The following is an 18,507-nucleotide window of genomic DNA, read 5'->3' on the forward strand; positions in this document are numbered from 1 at the left end:
CTTGTAGGATCTGGAAAACCTTAGGTCATGCACTATGCTTATGCATGAAAACAAATAAAAATGAAATTAAATATATTCTTGACTAACAGATCAGTTAGATGCAAAAGCCACCTTGGGGGCTGGGGGGGGGGGAGCAAACACCGATATTCCCAACAGTTAGGAAGCATTCCTGATACTCAGCCTAAATATTCTGTTGTTGAATTTTGTGTTGTCACTCCTGGCTATTATTCTCTGATATCACCCTGAACAACCTTTCTCCATACTTTGTGTTTACACCTTCAAGGCTTGTAGCTGGTTATCATCTATCCCCCTGAGTCATCATTTACCCGAGTTATACATATTTAGTTCTCTTAATCTTCCCTCATAAGTCAGTCCTCCCAGCCCATTAAGAATTTCTATTACTCATCTCTGAAATCCATCTTTTCTTTTCCTTTTTTTCCTTCCATGTGTTTCTGAACAATTCCAGGCGATCACAGCTGGCAGGATCATTTTAGATGTAGATTTTCTATTGACACCAAAGGAAGGCGGTGTCTTTGATCTGGAAGTGACATACATGCCGTTGTATGTGATACTGTCCACTATCATCTGAAAGTGTTATTTGACATTCCTGCCTTTCAGCTTCTTACGTCCTGTTGAACATTTGGACATTTGCCTCTGCGGCTATTGCTGCAGAATCATGCAAGGTGCTAGGCATGGCTAATCCTCCCCAGCGGGGATTCAGGTGGCTGGGCACATTATTAAGAGGCTCAGCACACTCTAGGATCTGTTGCGATTTATTCTCCATTCCTCTTCATGTGTGAAATCTTCGTTGCTGCGTTGTTTAAATTTAAGATCAGATCTTCTACTTTGCTAGACAGCTCTTCCATCTTGATGCAACTGACATTTATCATGCACATTCCTCCTGCCAGTCCTCAGTGCTTTGGGGGCTACACTGTTCATCCAGTCTAATATGAATTTAATTCTCAAAGCAAAAATTTCTGCTAGAAGCTCTATCAAGTGTTTAACTGAAACAATCTACTATATATCATTGTTCACTAATTTTTAAGTTGATCAACAAAAAAAAAGTGATCAAAATATCTCTCCGGTAGTGATTACTACACACTTTACCTTGTGTTCTCTGTTCATCAGGAAATTGTACTTCCTTCACTTCACACTGACAAGAGCCCTTTTAAACCCAGTGCACTGAAGCTTTGTAAATTACACAGATATTGTAATTAATTTCACTGTTTCTTTTTCACTTCAAAGATTGCACCCTTATACCTTTTGTAAAAATTGGAAATTTTAGACTTAAATTCACACACTGTTTGTTTTTAAGTTCTTACCCAGGAACTCAGTCCCACAATAGTGGATGGGAAAATGTACCTGGATGCAAGGGACAATAGTGTTTCCAGTTTACTTTTTTGAGAGAATCTACTTGGACATAATGTATTTGTGAGTCTATGCAGGAATTTGTCCATATTTAAGAAAAGCAGACTGATAGGTGTTCATAGCTCTGGGTAGAGTCTTAGGAGGTTTTGGTTCAAGGCTGACCTTTACTACAAACTATTTGTGTGGCCTTGGACAGGTGGTTAAATCTTATTCCAGCCTTTGAATGCCTTGTCTTGTTCCTAAATAATTTATACTTGAGCCAGGCTCTTAAAGCAAGCTTGTACAATGCAACGATAGCTCAGCTTAGAGCTTTTTGCCAGAGAAGCAGTGGAGGCCCTTGTTCTTGGGACCTACCTCTCTTCCTTTGTGCTATAACAGATAGGACCTTTGAGAAGCCTTTGCCATCTTTCTCCTGCCGTAATCCAAGAGCACCTTATTTCACCTTGCTTTCTCTCTCATGCACACATACAGACTATGTGTCTTGTGGTTCTCAGCCCTAAGTAGATAGAGGGCTGTTGATTAAGAATGTTACTTCATCTCTGGCTGCTTGCAGAAGAACTTGATCCTACTTCATGTTATTCCACTGCCTATAGTTAATGAACAAGGCAAACTGAGAGAAGGGTAAGGAGAAAGAAATAGGAGATAAGAGACAATACTTGTTTGCTCCTAACATTACTTAGAGGATAGGAAAAACTATTAAAAGTCAAAACATATGGAAAACAGCATCTGGTTATGGGAGCCTGGATGTTAATTGTTCTGACAGCTGAAATTTGTCTCCAGAAATCTCATGAAGCCAGCTGGTATTGTAGAGTTTTCTCTGGCTCATATTGTGACTCTTACAAGTTTCTGGAGACTTCCAGTCTCAGGATGATCATCTTGCAGGAGCAGCTGCTGCTTAAAGATTTTCATTTCTATATCAGCTGGAAGCAGGAAATACATTCTTTGTGGGTTTGGATTTGATTTGTAATATAAAAATCCTAAGGTGGCTTCAGATACACTTACCTGAATTTAAACTTAACAAAACCCTGTGGAACTTAACAAAAAGATTCTAATGTTGTCCCGTTTACAGTTCTTGCATATGAGGTGATATGCACTTGATCATAAGTAACAGAAAGGTATTGAGGTTGATTTTGAGAGGTGTCTTAAAGGTTCCATTCTGAATCTGAACTTCTTGAATTGGAAAAACGTGGGCTGGCAAACTTGGTAAGAACAATAACTCTGGAGAGATAATTACAATAGTCTGCTTCTGAATTGGCTAGAAGTTGTCTAATAATAGCTCTTTCCTGAAGTTGTTTCAGTGCCTTTTGCTTTCAAACTTGAGCTGGAAATGTCAGAAGTCTATATTGACACGTGCCCTGTCTCTGAGAAGAAAGAATATGAGGCTGTTTCGGAGCACATACAAGTTTGTATTTAGAACAAGCTACTTGCATGTTCCTGAGACAAAAGCATAAATAACTAATCATTTGATGGTGCTATAAATAAGGTGTTAACTGCATAGCCCTGGCATTTTTTTAAGGGTGAAAATACCAATTTTTCTTATGTTTTCAAGTACAAACACATTTCCTGCACACTGAATTGATTGTTATTTTCCAAGAAATGCCTGTTCCTCACCCTGGTGAAAGATAGTGAGCAGTAAAAAAAACAAAACACAGATCAACCCTATGTGGATGCAGGAAAGCAAGGCTTGGAAAAAGTTGTATGTGGCAGAACAGCCTAATTCATTTAGAGATGGTTTTGCTTTAGGTTTATTTTGCTAAGATTCAAGGCATTCAAAGTGAATGTTGTTTAACAGTAGCACAACCTCGGGAGACTAGTTGAGAATTCTTGAAGAAGTCTTCCCAAAAGAAGTGGATCCAAAAATCAAAATAAAATTAAGAAGAGGGGGAAAAGTTTCTGAAACAGCTAAGTGTTTTAGAAAGTCCACTGAGTTATTCATATGCTGCTAACAATAGAAAGAACTCAAATGCAGGACCCAGAACAGCAGGTACAGAGTCTAATTAATGCACGTACTCTAAGGAGGTTTAACCCATAACTGTCTGAATGCAAGCGGTAGTGTTTCAACAGCAGGATTGTTTCTAGTTATAATCTCGACTTTCACCAGTGAATCACAAGGCAAAGAAAACACCTTCTATATTTCCTTTGTTTACCACCACACTGGAAACAAGAAATCTTGAAGATTTCATGATAATTTTTTTATTATTAATTTTTTTCTGAGGTTGCAATACAAAATGGATAACACAAATATGTTGGATTTTTCTTTGAAGTAATAGGTAAGTTGAAGTGATCCAAGCTTAGAGGTGATCAGGTTTTTAACTTAAACTTGATGTTTCCTTACTGAGTAAAAGCTGGAACCTACTTATTCTCATCCTCACTTGAGTGATCCCTAGAGTTTGGCCATGACTTTCTCATCAGTGACTGAGTTCTGAAATACTGGGAACGCTGTTGCTTGGTCCAGAAAACCACTTGATCATTAGTTTCACTTTAAAATCAGCCTTTTTATACTTTAAAATCAAAAGCATGCCCTAATTGTTTGATGGATAGGGCCTGAGGGAATGCATCTCCTTACAACATGGAGTCCACAGTTACTGGGCAACAAACAAGAAGCTGAGGTGAGGCTGGTCTGTTTAAAAATGTTTTCTAATGTAATTCAAAGCATCAAATATTTGCAGGCCCTCTTAGGCACACCAGCAATCTCTTTGATAGACAACTACCTTAACCAGTAATCTACATTCTTATTTCTCTAATGGGGAGTCTTTTCATTGATGGTTTGCTGTGTGTATGGAAATTAGACACCTCTTCTGGGAAGTAAAATGTTCTGGTTGGCTAGACTTGCAGAAACTTGAGCAGTGAATCTTGGGTTGACTTGCGCTCAGATAATCAAAAGTATCTCAGAAGTTTCAGGATGAAATTTAAAGCTAATATGTTGGCAGTTATGGGAAAACAGGACTTGTTATATGCTATGTCAAATGAATGGTTCATTCTGTACCTTATCTTGAGTGTACCAGTCAGCAAAGGATGGTTCAAAGCAACTTGCAAGGAACTTTCAAGACCCCAGGAGAAACTTATCCTTGTGTGAATCGAGGCCAGAAACTGTTCCCTCATCCTGGGGAAAAAAGTTTGAGAGATCAAAAGCTTTCCAGTTCTGCAGTAGAATGGAGGCAAGGTAGCTGTGGAGTTACTTAAGAAGAAATAGAGATGGACCCTCAGGGGTCTGCCAGTGACAATGCACTCTGCTCTGATGTGTAGAAGCCCTGGGCTTGAGACCCTGCTTGCCTGATTCAGATTAGAGTCTGAACTACTGACTGTCCTGGAATAAGTTTCTCTTGCTGTAGGCTTTGATCAGAACTTGTATCATGGGGTTAAGAAACACTTCTTGGTGAAATGTTTCATTAAAACTTCCTATAAGAAATTTTGGCTTCTTAAAACTGTTGCTTTCATTAAAAAACTACTTGTTATCAAAAATCAAGATGAAACTATTGACTGTGTTTTGTTGAAATGCTTGCATGCACCAACAGTTACTCAAGTCTCTCTGCTGTCTGCTTGGACACTGCTAAATGTAATTAAGCACTGCTTAGTCTGAGGAAGGACTCTGATTTGGATTGTGCATATCCATGTCTCATTTTGAAATATCGTAAATGCATTTTAAATGAGCTAATATTCTGTAAATATGGTTAACTTCTGCATTTCCAGATTTGGACTCTTAATTTGTTCTTTAATACTGGTTCATGGGTTTATATGAGTGTGCCTTGTGTATGTTTTTACATACAGACCCCTATCCAGTTATCTATAGTAGGAAAATGACAGCATCATAATAGTTAATGGAAAATAACATAAAAGGAAAAAGAAAATTAGCATTCCACACAGCAGGGCATTTCGGATGTTAATCTGCCTTGCAATATAATTGACAGGGAAGCTGATATCTGAGAAGATTTTTATTCCTATCTTTTTCTCTAAACAGTTAGTGTTCAGTAGTTGTGCAGCAGGGGAGATGGAGAAAAAGAAAGTTCTAGCCAAGTGAGTGTTCTTTACCAGCAAAGATGTTAACTTTTGTCAGAAGGTAGTTAATCACTGAGAGAGAAACAGATGAAGAAATTGGATAAAACATTTCCAGTTCCAAAAGTCTTTATTGATTGTGTCCCCCTCAAGAAAATTCAGCTCAGAGCTCAGTCTCTGAAACCCTCAAGTGATTAAACCTTGGGCAGTCCACTGTAGACAGAGCAAATGAGAATTGTTTCAAAAGCAGACATGTAGAGCTAGGATAGTTAAAGAAAAAAAAAAAAAAATCTTTTTCACTTTGAAATCCTAGCTGGGAGACGTAATCTGAGATGTTGATTTTAAGGCAAGAGTTTTCTTAAGTGTTACAATCTTTCTTTGTGTAACAGTTCCCTGAATCTTGAAGCAAGGGACTGTTTTATTTTCAGAGGAAGAGCTCTCTTAAACACAAACCTAGAGCTTGGAAGATGGGGGACAGATCTCTGGTCCACCACAGATAACTTGTACACCTTGGTCCAAATGTTTTAAAGGTAGTTAGGGCACAGAGAGACTGAAGCATCACTAAATGAGATGCTTAAAGCTGTGATGCGTTGAGAGTTCCTATTTCCCAGAGATGCAAGTTTTTTGCTCTCAAAGCAGCTCCTCTACAAGACTGTAGGTATTCTTAAGTTGGAGCATGACCACTAGCATGTGGTCTAAGGTATGCAATATTATTACTCTCCTCCATTTTCTGTATACAGCATGAAGGTCTTGGATAGTTGTGCTCGAATTGCAGTTTGCTTTCTTGAACTCCATAGAGTGCTGCTGGAGTAAGGCCCTTGGCTTCTCTGCCTTGGGGTTTGGGGAAGTTAGGTACATTAAAGGTGGTAGGGGAAAAGCTTCCGCAGTAGTAGACACTATGAATTGATTTATTTGTTCTTTCTTGCGTAACTGTTAACAGAAGGGTATCATCTTGTTCACCAGTTCATGCACTATGCAGGAGTCTAACACAAAACAACATAGGAAGGCCAATTTAGGAAACCTCACTGTTAAAGTAAATGAATATTATTGTAACTAAAAGCATGAAGCTAATTGACTCAAAGAAGAAAAACCAACAAAAAACTGAGAGCCTTGTGATAGTTTTATCTTTTCCGAGGCAATGATTCCGATTTTAGTTACACTTACAGGTATCAGAAGGGCTGTAGTTTCAGAAGTTATCACCTGTCAGCTGAGCTGTGATAACTGGTTGAGTGTATACTCTACAATCACAAATGTTTGCAAATCAAAAACTGGCTTAGACCACTTAAGCCAGCCTTCTCAAAAACTAGGGTTATCCTAACTGTTCTGGATTATCACCAATTTAGCTGAGGTCAGTGTCTGAGCCAAGGATTCTTCTGAGGGAGGCAATAGATTATGGGTCAAATCATGAACCTAATTTTATGTTGATGTAATTGCATAGTTCTGCTGAGGTACATGCAAGCTCTCCCCTTGACTGGATTTATACCTCTGAGCTCAGAATCTGCTTTAGCTCTTGGCTTTCACCCAAGAGTCTTAAAGCGCCTAACAAACTTTTTAATTTTCCCTCATAATGCCAAAGAATAAATATAGGCCCAGAAAGATTTAAGGGCCCCTTCCCCAAAGCCTGTTGAAGTATATAAGTATTTTTTCATTAGATTTAGACTGGACCTTTAATGCCTTGTTCGGACAGACAGCAAATACCTGGAAATGATCATGGTTATAGTCTAGCTCTTAGACAATGCCTCTGGATCTAGACGTATGGAAAAGCTAAAGGCATGCTTTGTGTGAGGTTATGTAGTTCTAATAAAATCATAAGATGTCACCAAAACACATCATGCAAAGAAAGGGTCATAAGTCACTAAGTGCTTGTTCTTTGATGTAAACAATGGGTAAAGAGGAGAAACTGTGCCAGGATACCTGTGGCTGTCTGCCAGAATAAAACAAGACAGGGGGAAAAGCCCTTAATTACAGTTATTAATAGATCTCCAGTATGCATCATCTTCATCTCCCACCATATATAACAAGGATTAATTAAGATACAGATAATGCATATACTTGAGGTAACTGGGAGGTTAGAGGTGGCAGGTGGAATCTGATGCTTTGAACATGCAACCTTGAAGCTAAAAGCCTGCACCTGAGATGGTTGTGCATAGTTCTTACCCCCAGTGTAGAGGATAGGCCTCTCCAGAGGTTTATTCTTCTCCTGTATGCAAGGTCACATGAATGTCTTGTCATTGATGGCAGAACCTAAGATAACTAATTTTAAATAGCTAAATTTGAGTTAGGTGAACAGTACTTTTTAGCTGGTCAGAACTACTTATCTGGTTTAAAGTGGCTGAGAGTCAACCGATTCACTGAACTGATAAGCACTGAGATGTCAAGTGCCAAGACTGTGTTTTCATTTGTCCCAGGATGAACTGGTCCTGGTGGGGTGAAATAATTCTTGGTTTCCAGAATTATTCTGTTCAGCTCAGAATGTGTCCCCTGACTGTTTTGCCTCCCCGGTTTGTGCAAGATCTTCAAGAGACTTACTGTGGGGTTGAAGTTGCCATAAGTGCGCTCATTATCCATCTGTATTCCATGCAATTATTATTTACGTTATTGAATTCCCTGGAGGTAAAATTAAAATAGAGCTTTTATATATATATATATATTTTTCCCCCCCCCCCCCCCATCTCAAGCTCTTGTTTTTGTTTCCCTCTTCTCTTTAACAACCTTGTTTCCCAGGAGACCACTTGATATGTCCTCAAGTTTCCAAAAGATTGCAGTTCAATAGGTTGACAGTTAATTGCCAGATGGGAGTTTCCAGATGTTTATGCGGTAGCCCAAAGAGCTGTCCACTGGTAGCAAATGAACGGCTGGAAAGACACAATCCAAACAAAGCATCTTTTAGCTGATTGACATATGTCTGGAAAACTTGGCATGTTTGAGAGAAATGGAATTGAAATTAGGAACAGCTAGGAGCAAGTCCTTCATTATCAATAATTAGTCAATTAGATTTTTTGTTCAAATTCAGATATAATTCTCAAGCACTGTATTCACTCAGTCATTACCACACATACAAGTAGATGACAGAAATAATGCATAGCCTTCACTCTATCTTTCCTTAAGAGATGTGTTCAGAAATATTCATTATACTGTTGAACACAGGCTGTTCCAGGGGGCTGGATGGTGCAAATGATTTGTAATGGAATATGAAGCCTTTCACCCAGAAGTCAGATTCACATCCAGCCCAAACAGCTGATAGCAAGTGAGCTTTTAAGTTGATCTACTTAAGAGTTTACTATCAAAATGTTCTTTTTTTCCAGTGAAATAAGTGGTTCTGTACACAATCAAAAGTTTCAGTGGGGAAAATTGATTGTTCTGAAATTGTTTTCCATCTGGGAAATCAAAATGAAAAAAATAACTTTTTTCACCAGTTTGACTTTTCTCTGTAAAACCCAGTATAGCTGCTTCATATGATATTATTTCAAGACTTGGTTGTTTAGGGTGTTGTATCCTGTAGTGTTAACCTGAGTGTTCAGTGCTCTGTTCTTTAAGCAACATTCTCCAGGAAGGAATAATCCTTTGGAGGGGTCATATGGATGCACACTGAAAGAGGTAGCCTAGGAAAAGTAACACATGAAAGAGGCTGTAATTCCATTAAACATCACAATACAAAGGACAGATCAAGTATTTTGATGTTTCTAAGGGGGTGGGGAGTGGGGCAAGAAATCTTATTGCCTTTTGTCCTAATGCACAAGGAGCTGAAATATGGAAATTCTTGCAGGATGGAATAATAGATATGTATTGTTTTATCACAAACCACGTTAATTTTTTTAAAAAATATTAGTCTAGCTGATGGCTGATGCAGGGTTTGTGCCTTATAGAGCAATCTTGTGATAAGTAAAGGGAAGACAAAAAACCCCATGAACTGGCCTTTTCAAGTTCAGGTTTGAGGCCTATTATGAACATTAACCTCTACTTTATTCCAGCTGGCCATTGCTGGAATGCAACTTCTTACTGTCTCTAAGCAATCAGGATTTACTTAAAGTAAATGAGGTATTATTTTTCCTAAATAAATTACTTTTTTCCCAACAAGAGTGGGATAGAGTGTAATTCATGTGCATGACATTTTTAAGGAGCAAGGGAAAAAGAAATACGTCCACAAAACATTTTTTGTCCCTGAAAAACATGGGGTTTTTCTGTCTGACCATATGAGAGACTAGATTTCTTCTTTTCCATGTCAAAGGCCTTTCTGTCCTAACACCTTGTTTGGGAAATCAGTGATGTTTGGATGCATTCTACTAAGTACTGTTTCTGGGAGTTTGGTACTTCTACCACTTTCACAAACATGTCTGGAGAGGGCTTAACGGAGGTTTCTCCCTGATGAGAACTTGCCCACACACAGACTTTATGTGGATCTTGGAAGGAAACTTTGCTCCTTCGGAGAGGAGTAGTCTTCTGTCTACTCAGTCTGAATTAGAGTCATGATATGGTGGGACTTGCAGGACATTGTTACCCTGAACTGTCGTCATGGCCATCAAATGAGGAGAAAAATATAGCTATCATTATGGGAGCTTTACACTGCATAGTTTATCTCTATAACAGTGCACTATGATGTGCCTAATTAGACTGTATCAGCTGCTCCACGTCTGCTACTAAAGGGACACTTTCTTATTGTGTCTAGTCAACAGAGAGCTCTCAGCCTGTGATTTAGCACAGAAATTAAATTTAAGCATAGTTTCCCATTTGATTATCAAGCTATGGGTGACTTTTAAGGATCCTTTTCAATCCATTACTTCTACTAGCTGTAAACTCTCTGCCACAGTTTCTTCCTCTTCTCTGGTAGATGCAGACTAACTGAAAACTCATCTATTTAAAGTTAGAGGGGAACAAATCCAAATAATTCCAATTAGAGTACGCAAACTTTTGCTGTTGTTCAGTCTCCTTCCTTGATAGTCAACTTCTGCTTCTGAGTCACAATTATTGAGACATAATAAATGTGATTGGCTTGAATAAACTGAAAAGAACAAGACCTTCCAAAAGTAATATAGGGTAAGAAATAGGGCAAAAAATAAGGTGTTTTTTTTTTTCCATGCCAAATTGCAACATTCATCCAGCTTGTAGCTTCCTTGTGAGAGGAGTAGGGTGATTTCCACAAGACAGTTTTTGAGAAAATATATATATGTCTATAGGAAAAAAAAAAAAAATCTCCCTAATCTCTTGTGCGTACTAATCTATTAAAAACATTGTAAAGAAAAAAGAACAAGTGCATATTTCTTCAGTAATATTGTCTAAGGAACCAGCTTGGATAAAACAGTGAACATCGTATGGACAAAAAGACCACAGTGGTGATCAGAGCTGAAAAAAGTTCATAGTCTACTGTTTACTCACCTGTTGCATACTTTTTTATATGCATGGGGAGAAGGTGGGTCGGTCAAGATGAGGCCATGGGACACACTTGTTTCTTTGGCAGTCTCTCTGCACTTGTCCTGCTTTTGGAAGATGCCCACAGTTTGATGGACATGCTACCCAAACCTTGAAAGATACGATACCTCCATTTCAAGGAGCTGGCGAGGTTGCAGACATTCTGTAGTAATTTCAGAGAAAATGTCCTTTGCATAACAAGCACTTCTTTTGCTGCAGGAACTGGCAGGTTTTCAGTATACTGCAGTAAGAAGGAATAATCCGATCACATCAGACACACACAAAACTGGTGTAAGACATTGCAACATTGACCAGTTTTACCAGAAGGTGAGCATGGAGGTGGGGAGAGAAAGCAGAGCAGGGTTTTTGCTCTGCCCTATCATGACAGAGCTTTAACCTTTGTAGTTGATAAGACAACTTTTTGGAAGAATCAAAGACATGATCCATTGGAACATCTCTGAAGTTCTAATGATCTGTAAAGCAACATGGAAGTTTTGGATTGATTGTTTGGGCTTTGCTGCTATTGTCTTTGTATGCATGGTTGGAAGCCAATGAGCCCTTGCAGCAGCAAGTGCAGGGTGGTGGCTTTCTGGTGTGATGCAAACAGGGAGACTACTTGTGGATGCAAGTCAGGCTAAACAATAGGCGTAGTCCTCTGCAGTAGAAAGTCCCAAGTCCTTGTATGCCCTTTACTTGAAGTACTTGGTACAAAAGAAGGGCATGAGACCTTCAGCATGATATGGCAGTAAGGGGCTTGTTCCCAGTGCTGCTGCTGGAGCGGGAGTGGGATCTCATGCCCCACCTTGCCACCATGTGGGTTCTTTGAGATCCCTAATCCTGTACAGCCTTCTGTATCTGACACTTAAGCATGTATTCAAACAACAGTAAGCACTCATAGCCACACTGTTGCTCACTTTTCATCAGGGCTCAGAGGAAGTGATGATAGCTTCATTTCTTGACTCTTTACTACTGACCTACTAAGGAGAGATTTTTATGATTGATTTACTGAGAATGGGGTGATGATGGGAAAGTGGTTTGCTCTGTCTCAATTTTAAACAGATCCCTTCTGAAGCACTGCTTACTGAGGTTTTGCCTTTTGTTCACAGGCTGTGCCTTCCTAACGTACTGCGAAAGGGAGTCTGCTCTAAAGGCCCAGAGTGCACTGCATGAACAGAAGACACTGCCAGGGGTGAGTCCAGATTTATAACTTTTTTTTCTTTAAATCTAAAACGGGTTACATATGGAGTTCCCAACTTGGCTTTGGAAGCATAATGTCTCCGGTTGCTTGGATGATTCACTATTTGCATTGTGGTAATAAAATCAAGATACCACCAACCCACCCAAATCGTTTCCACACATAAAACGAAAAGCTTTTTGCTCTTATTGGGAGTCAGGAAAACAGTAATTAACTGGTTATGGGCTGGATTCTACCAGCCTTACTCAGCTGAGGAAAGGCTTTACGATTCTGACCACTACAATGAAATACTAGAAGTGCTCACCAGGTGTTACCTCTTACTATTTTTCTTCTCTGAAGCAAGGTGTGGCAACAAGAAATCAAGAAACAGATCACATTATTGAGTTATCACAGAATGAAAACATATTCCTGATGACAAAGTGGTTTGACTCATTTACTTTAGTATTCAAGCAGCTGTAGCAGATTGGAAAGGCAGTGAGACAAGGAGAAAAGAGAGAGAGGAGAGACGAACACAAGATAATGAGGAAAATTATTCACACGAGCAAGATCTAAGGTTCAGACAACACAAGCAGAACTAAAAATAGAATCAGCATTATGTGGGGAAGACCTGCCCTGCTGGGATGGGTTTCCAGTTTAGCAGTAACCAGGAGGAGGGAGAGAGAGAGAGACTATTTAGATTCAGCCAGGGTACATAGATAGGAAACAGCCGAGTGCAGTACTCCTGTAGCTAGAATAGGGCTGGTTTCACAATGACACAATCATCAGTGATCAAGTAATTAAGAGTGGGATCCTGAGGGTTTCAGGTTGCATCTAAACTGAGAGGAAATTGATCCAAAAGTCTGCCTTTATTAGTTGATGTTGAATGACTGAGTCCTGCGTACCCATAACCTACCTTTCCACAAAACCTACGACACATCAGTCGCTCTGTGTTGCTGAAGAAAGTGTTGATTCTGCTCTGCTTGCTTCCATCATCCTGGGTCTATTTACCTATCTCTATGCCACCTTGCCAGTATTGAGATGCCCACACACTTGCTCATCTACATCTATCTTTGCTTTAAAGGCCATACCTTATGTAAATATATACATACTTCATTCCCTAAAAATACATTTGTCAGCTGACAACTCCCTCTGAATTATTTTTTCCTAGAAACTCGTTAGCCGCAGATTGAAAGTAACTTGAGTCTTGTTGGGGTTTAGGTTTTTCTTTTTTTTTCCTTTTTTTTTTCCCCCAACAGGTGATGTTTTCTTTTTACTTCTCTCTCCTCTGAATGATAGAACTGGGTGTACAAAAAATGAAAATATTTTGAATAGGGATGTTTTAGGTAACATTTTACCTGAAATTTTCTGAAATATGCTTAAAATCAAATATATATTTATCAAAACTAGACATATGCTTGTGATGAATAGGGTGTTGTGCATTTAAAAGATAATAACTGCAATTCCAATTGTTTTCACTGAAACTGTTTGCTCTCCTTATTAGGAGCCAGCCCACTCACTTGCATATGGAGCTCATATCTTCTCTAAGAGGTTAAAATCTCATCCTGAAGTTGTATGATGGGGAATATCTTCAAGACAGTGGTTCAGTGAGACTGAGGGCTCAGAGCTGGGGAGGGAGGGCAAGTGACAATTTAGAATTTCTTCTTTTTTCTTTTTTCTTTTTTTTTAAATTACTTCTTTATATGTCCACAGTTCTGAATCTCAGTTTGTATTTTAGAGATTTCAAATCACAAAACTCTTAAAGTCAAAATTGTTGTCTTGGACAGTGACAAAATTCAACCAGCTTTTGCATTAGGGTCAAGACTTCCTTCAGAGGTTATACTGACTACAGGCAAAACATTTCTTCCCTGGTTTATGTCATTTCTATCACATATAGCCCATACTGACCACGCTGACTTCAGAAGGCTTTTTTGTTTTGTTTTACACTTTGAGGTGACACATCAGGATCTGATTGAATTGGGAATGGTGAATCCTCTGTCTAAAATAGCAGCCAGGTTTTTGAGAGTTCTGAGCACTAACTTCTGTCATCCCTTTCATTTCCAGTTCTGTTTGTCTCAGGATAAAGGTTTACTTTCCACCAGCAAACCCTCTGCATACAGCTTTCTGCCAAGTTTCTGAACTCATCTTCTGAATGATGTCACTGTAGTTTATTTAAGGAAACCAGCCTTGTCTCTTGATAAACTATCATGCCTGGATACTGTTTTATGGTTCCTATGTGAGTAGCAAAGAATAATTTATGACTTACCTGACTGTTCTTGATAACATGCGCCAACAATATCGAGCATAGTTCATCACCGTAAAATAAAAAGCACTCGTAAGGTCAGGGGTCTAAGTCCTCATTCACATGAGTTCACAAATGACACATATATAACACCTTCTCTTGACCCTCTACTGTCTGTGACACAAACAACACTATTGAGGAGGTATCAAAAATAATTAACAAGCCTGGTATAGGAAAAAAGAAAATAGTACTACAGTGAGCCGTTGAATTAAGACACTTCTTTCCCATCCCCCATTAAACTGTGTATTTGCTTGCTCTTGCAATATTGCTGTTTGTGTTCTTTGTATTATAAAACACAGAATTGAGTCATTTTTAATAATATGCACATGAATGCTAATGTATGGAAATGGTGAGGCATGAGGAGTTTGTGTCCAGATTCAGACACCTTGCCTCTTAGCTATGTATCACTTTGTTTTTAGTGGAGTGGCTACATGCACATATTTTACAGTAATTACTTTCTGGATGTGCTTTGTAAGATGACAGAAATATGTTTCACATATTTCTATGTTATATGTGGGACATAAAGTCATCTTGTGGAATAATCAAAAGACTTCCAAGCAGGTATGTGTTGATTAATAAAGTCTTTTGTTTTGGGGCAGGAAGGAATCATGATAGATATTTTGAAGCAACTAGAATGGAATGTAAAACATAAAAGTATTAGTTGAATCCTCTTAATCTAAATGAATCGGGCTGTTTTGGACAGTTTGACATTGTCTTGCCTAAAACAGAAGGTTAACATGGCAGGGTGTGTATGTATGTGTAAAGAGCACTTTGCGAGCGTCGGACAATTCAAATTCTAGCGTTTAGTTGTGATTGTTTATTTTACATATAATAGAGTAGCTGGATGATGAAGTATATTAGTTCTTTAATAATTTATAGAAATGCTTTGATGTTGCAGTAATTACATTAAAGGTCACATATCAAAGGTAATTTGGTTGAGCAGCTGTGATGGTTTCTCAGAAGCAATCAATATTGCTGTCCGTGGTGCTGATTTCACCAAGGGGACTGCCAGATTAAAGGAGGCTTATTACCAGCCAGCCAGACACGGGGGAAATCAAGAACAGATTGGAGAGATGCGCTATTCTCTTTCCCCACCTATAATTAACACTGTTCACCATAATCTGCGCTAATCCTTCATAGTGGGAAACCACTTCCCTCCCCCCCCCCCCCCCCCCCCAACATTATAAAAAGCAAATTAGGCGAGGAAGAGTAATTTGGGGGAGCAGGAGAGAGAAAGTAGAGAAAGTAAAAGTTGATTCACCCTTGGGATTTCTGATGCTGATGTATCTCTCAATGATAAAATGCAATATCACAAACACAGCCCATGGTCTTGGGGAAAGCACGGGGAGGGGAGGAAAGTGATCTAGAAAATGCCAGTGCAGGGGATGTGAGAATTATCTGCCTGCAGATTTGGTATAATATTATCTATTTGCCCCACAAAGCTTCACAGGAAATGAAATCAGAGAAATAAAATTATGTTTTAAGTGTAGTCATTTTGATTACAAATTATAGTGAAGCCAACTTTTTCTCCCCTTTCTTTTTTTCTTTCTGAAGCGAATGGCAGAGGATAATGCTGAGAAATGTAATTATGCTATCAAGATCTACTTTTATTTATAGCACAAATAAACTGAGCTCATGTATGATAAGCACAGCAACATTTTTTTCCTCTAGTTCTTTGTGGCTCTCTCAAGCAATGGGAGTGAATAGTCCATGTATACTTGGTTGGAGGCACTGCCTCTTTTGCATAATGTTAAAACCTCCCTGTAAGACTTGCAAAGAATAACTATGAAATTAAATATCTAAGAAACTGTTAACCTCAGCAATCTGCGGGGCTTATTCAGGCTGGGAAATAGACTGGTTTTTCTTACTGTATCTATTCCTCTTGAAAGGGAGAGTGGTACTACTGGTATGTTAAATTTCTCAGTCCATAACATAATTAGTTTTCTTCCTAACTGTTCTGATATCCTTTGTCTCTTCTGCCATCTAGAAAAAATGCATTCTGCTTATTCATCATATGCAAAATATGCATCTTTAACATTAGAAGACAGGTGAGCTCATAAAACTCTCATTAAACCCAGTTTTAAACAAACAAAAAAAGCCTCCTTAATGGAACTAAAGTTGTGCTCAGTTTTAAAAAAAAAAAATAAAAGTTTTTCAATGTTATTGGTCTTATCCAGCTCAAATTCTTATGTATATGTGAGGAAAGACACCTGAGCATGGGGGCGGGGGCGGGGGGGGAGAGGGTGTCTTGCAAAATCTAGCCCCTCTTGAATCCTTATAATAAGGCTTAAATGAGACATAAGTGTCATGTGGACTTCAGAAGTCCTGCCCATATAGCATGGATTTCAATGTTCAAGCAGACCTTGCTGTGATTGTACAGTCTTATTGTCTTTTTTTAATGTTTCAAAGCTTTTTCCAAAAGCTTGTTAGAAAACCATTAAACCACATATCACTCTGCACACTGTGTTATGCCAGAAATGGTATTATATTCCCATACCTTCCCATTTCAAAAGTTTTCTCTACCAATGTAAATTGCAATTTGGTCAGCAGTGGCAGGCTGGATGGGTTCCATTGATTAAAGTAGCCTGCTGAACACACAGCCTGCTCACCATGCCCTTTAGATTTTGAAGGAAAACACATTTAATTGTTCCCTTGGGAGAAAAATGTCTGTGTTCTGAAGTTAAAAATGAAGATGAAAAGGAATAAAAACAGATTTGAGGTAAGAGACTTGCAAAAACCAGTCCTGTAGAAATTCTCCGGTGCTTTAAAATCTTTAGGTGTCAATGTCATGGTTAAAAAGATTTATTTATTTATTTTTACCCCTTGCTTCCTCCTTCTGACTGGCCAGCCAGTAAAAGGACTTTTGGATACTGCTTTGGGGAAAGGAGGGGACAAGAGAGGGAGAGGAAACCATATGCACTTTCCATTTGCTAAAAACCCCTGTAGTTTGACAGTGCTGTTCTGTTCAGCAGATGAGATGAAACACCTGGGTCCTATCTGCTTGGTAAACATTAAAGTTCCATTTCACTAGTTAAAGATTGGCTTCTGTATCCCTATACAGCAGCCTCTAGAATACAAAGTAAACTCTCTCTCTGCCACCGAGTCCAAAGAGCTTTAGAGGAAAAGGATACAGTGCAAGCATTCTGACAAAAATAGTGTGTTGGATGCATGCTGTTATCTCAGCTGAGACTGGTGTATTCATCACATTTGTGGTAGCTAACCAAGCTTAGCTTGATATGCAAAATAGGAACAAGGTTTCTCAGTTGTGTTTGAGATTTGGTGGCAATTGAAAAATGGTGTGCAAAATTTAAATTATAAAGGTAGCATTGTCTTGCCTTTCTAATTTGACACCTTTTGGCTCTCAAAGGATGATTTCCAGTTTATTCAACAAAAGCTTTTGCTGGACCTTCATTTGCTTTATGTGTTATTCAATGACAACTTTTTTCTCTGACGTGTCTGCCATAGGAGGATCAATCTAATTTTATGTACAACTGTAAAGATGAATGATAAGTAGAAAGGATTCAGGCAAGTACAAGCTGAATAAATTATAAAGGGCAAATGATGACAGGACTGGGGGTCCCAAGAGACAGTGATATGATAACAGAAACTAAAGACGAATTTATGATGGATGTAGTTAGCATGTACTGAGGCTGTTAATTCTTCAGGGTAGTTTTACAACTTCTTGTGATTGGAGCAATCAAAGTATTTCATTTTAAAGAGATGCTGTATATTTTCACTTGTCTGTTCTGCATATTTGTATGTATGGCCTCATTTATATGCATAGCAGTAAACTCCCATAGGCTAGTCAAGCTTACCTCCCATCAAAGGGCCCCTGTTCTCCAAACCATCATGCCACTGTTTATGCATAAATAAATAGATAATGTGTAACAATTTGAGGGCAAACCTAGATCTCGGCAAAAAAAAAAAAAAAAAATGTTCCATTTTCATAGAACACAGCAATCAAATCTTTTCAGATCCTGTAAGTAGCTGAGCACCTTCAGCTACCTTCAAAGCCAAGCCTAGGGATTGAGTTAGCTCACAGATCCCTGATGAAAAATTATATATAACAAGTTTCAGGTAGGTCAAATTTTGGGCTTAAGCTACTTTAAGAGCAGCTGATGCAGCATCATAAAGTTAGAAGCAAATCTGATCTCGGAGCAGTTCTTGATTGCATTTCATTCATACTCTTATTTCTATCTCTTGTTCCTTATTATTAAGGATATTTGCATGAAAATGATCTCTTTTCCTTCCTCTGAAGGGTTGTCTC

At 38.6% G+C, this 18,507-nt stretch overlaps 1 protein-coding gene across 14 annotated transcripts in view; it reads left to right on the top strand.

The window, feature by feature from the left end:
- LOC143172364 (CUGBP Elav-like family member 4) overlaps positions 1-18,507 on the top strand; it is a 719,169-nt gene that overhangs the window by 78,774 nt on the left and 621,888 nt on the right. For all 14 annotated transcript variants that reach the window (XR_012997334.1, XR_012997335.1, XM_076361730.1 and 11 more), the window contains exon 2: positions 11,874-11,956. Coding sequence is in view for 12 of the 14 variants with exons in the window: in XM_076361730.1 (XP_076217845.1) it covers positions 11,874-11,956 (83 nt within the window). In the remaining 2 variants the exon portion in view is untranslated. The remainder of the gene's footprint in view (positions 1-11,873; positions 11,957-18,507) is intronic.

The sequence above is a fragment of the Aptenodytes patagonicus genome, chromosome Z (assembly GCF_965638725.1).
Source record: "Aptenodytes patagonicus chromosome Z, bAptPat1.pri.cur, whole genome shotgun sequence".
NCBI classification, from domain to species: Eukaryota; Metazoa; Chordata; class Aves; order Sphenisciformes; family Spheniscidae; genus Aptenodytes; species Aptenodytes patagonicus.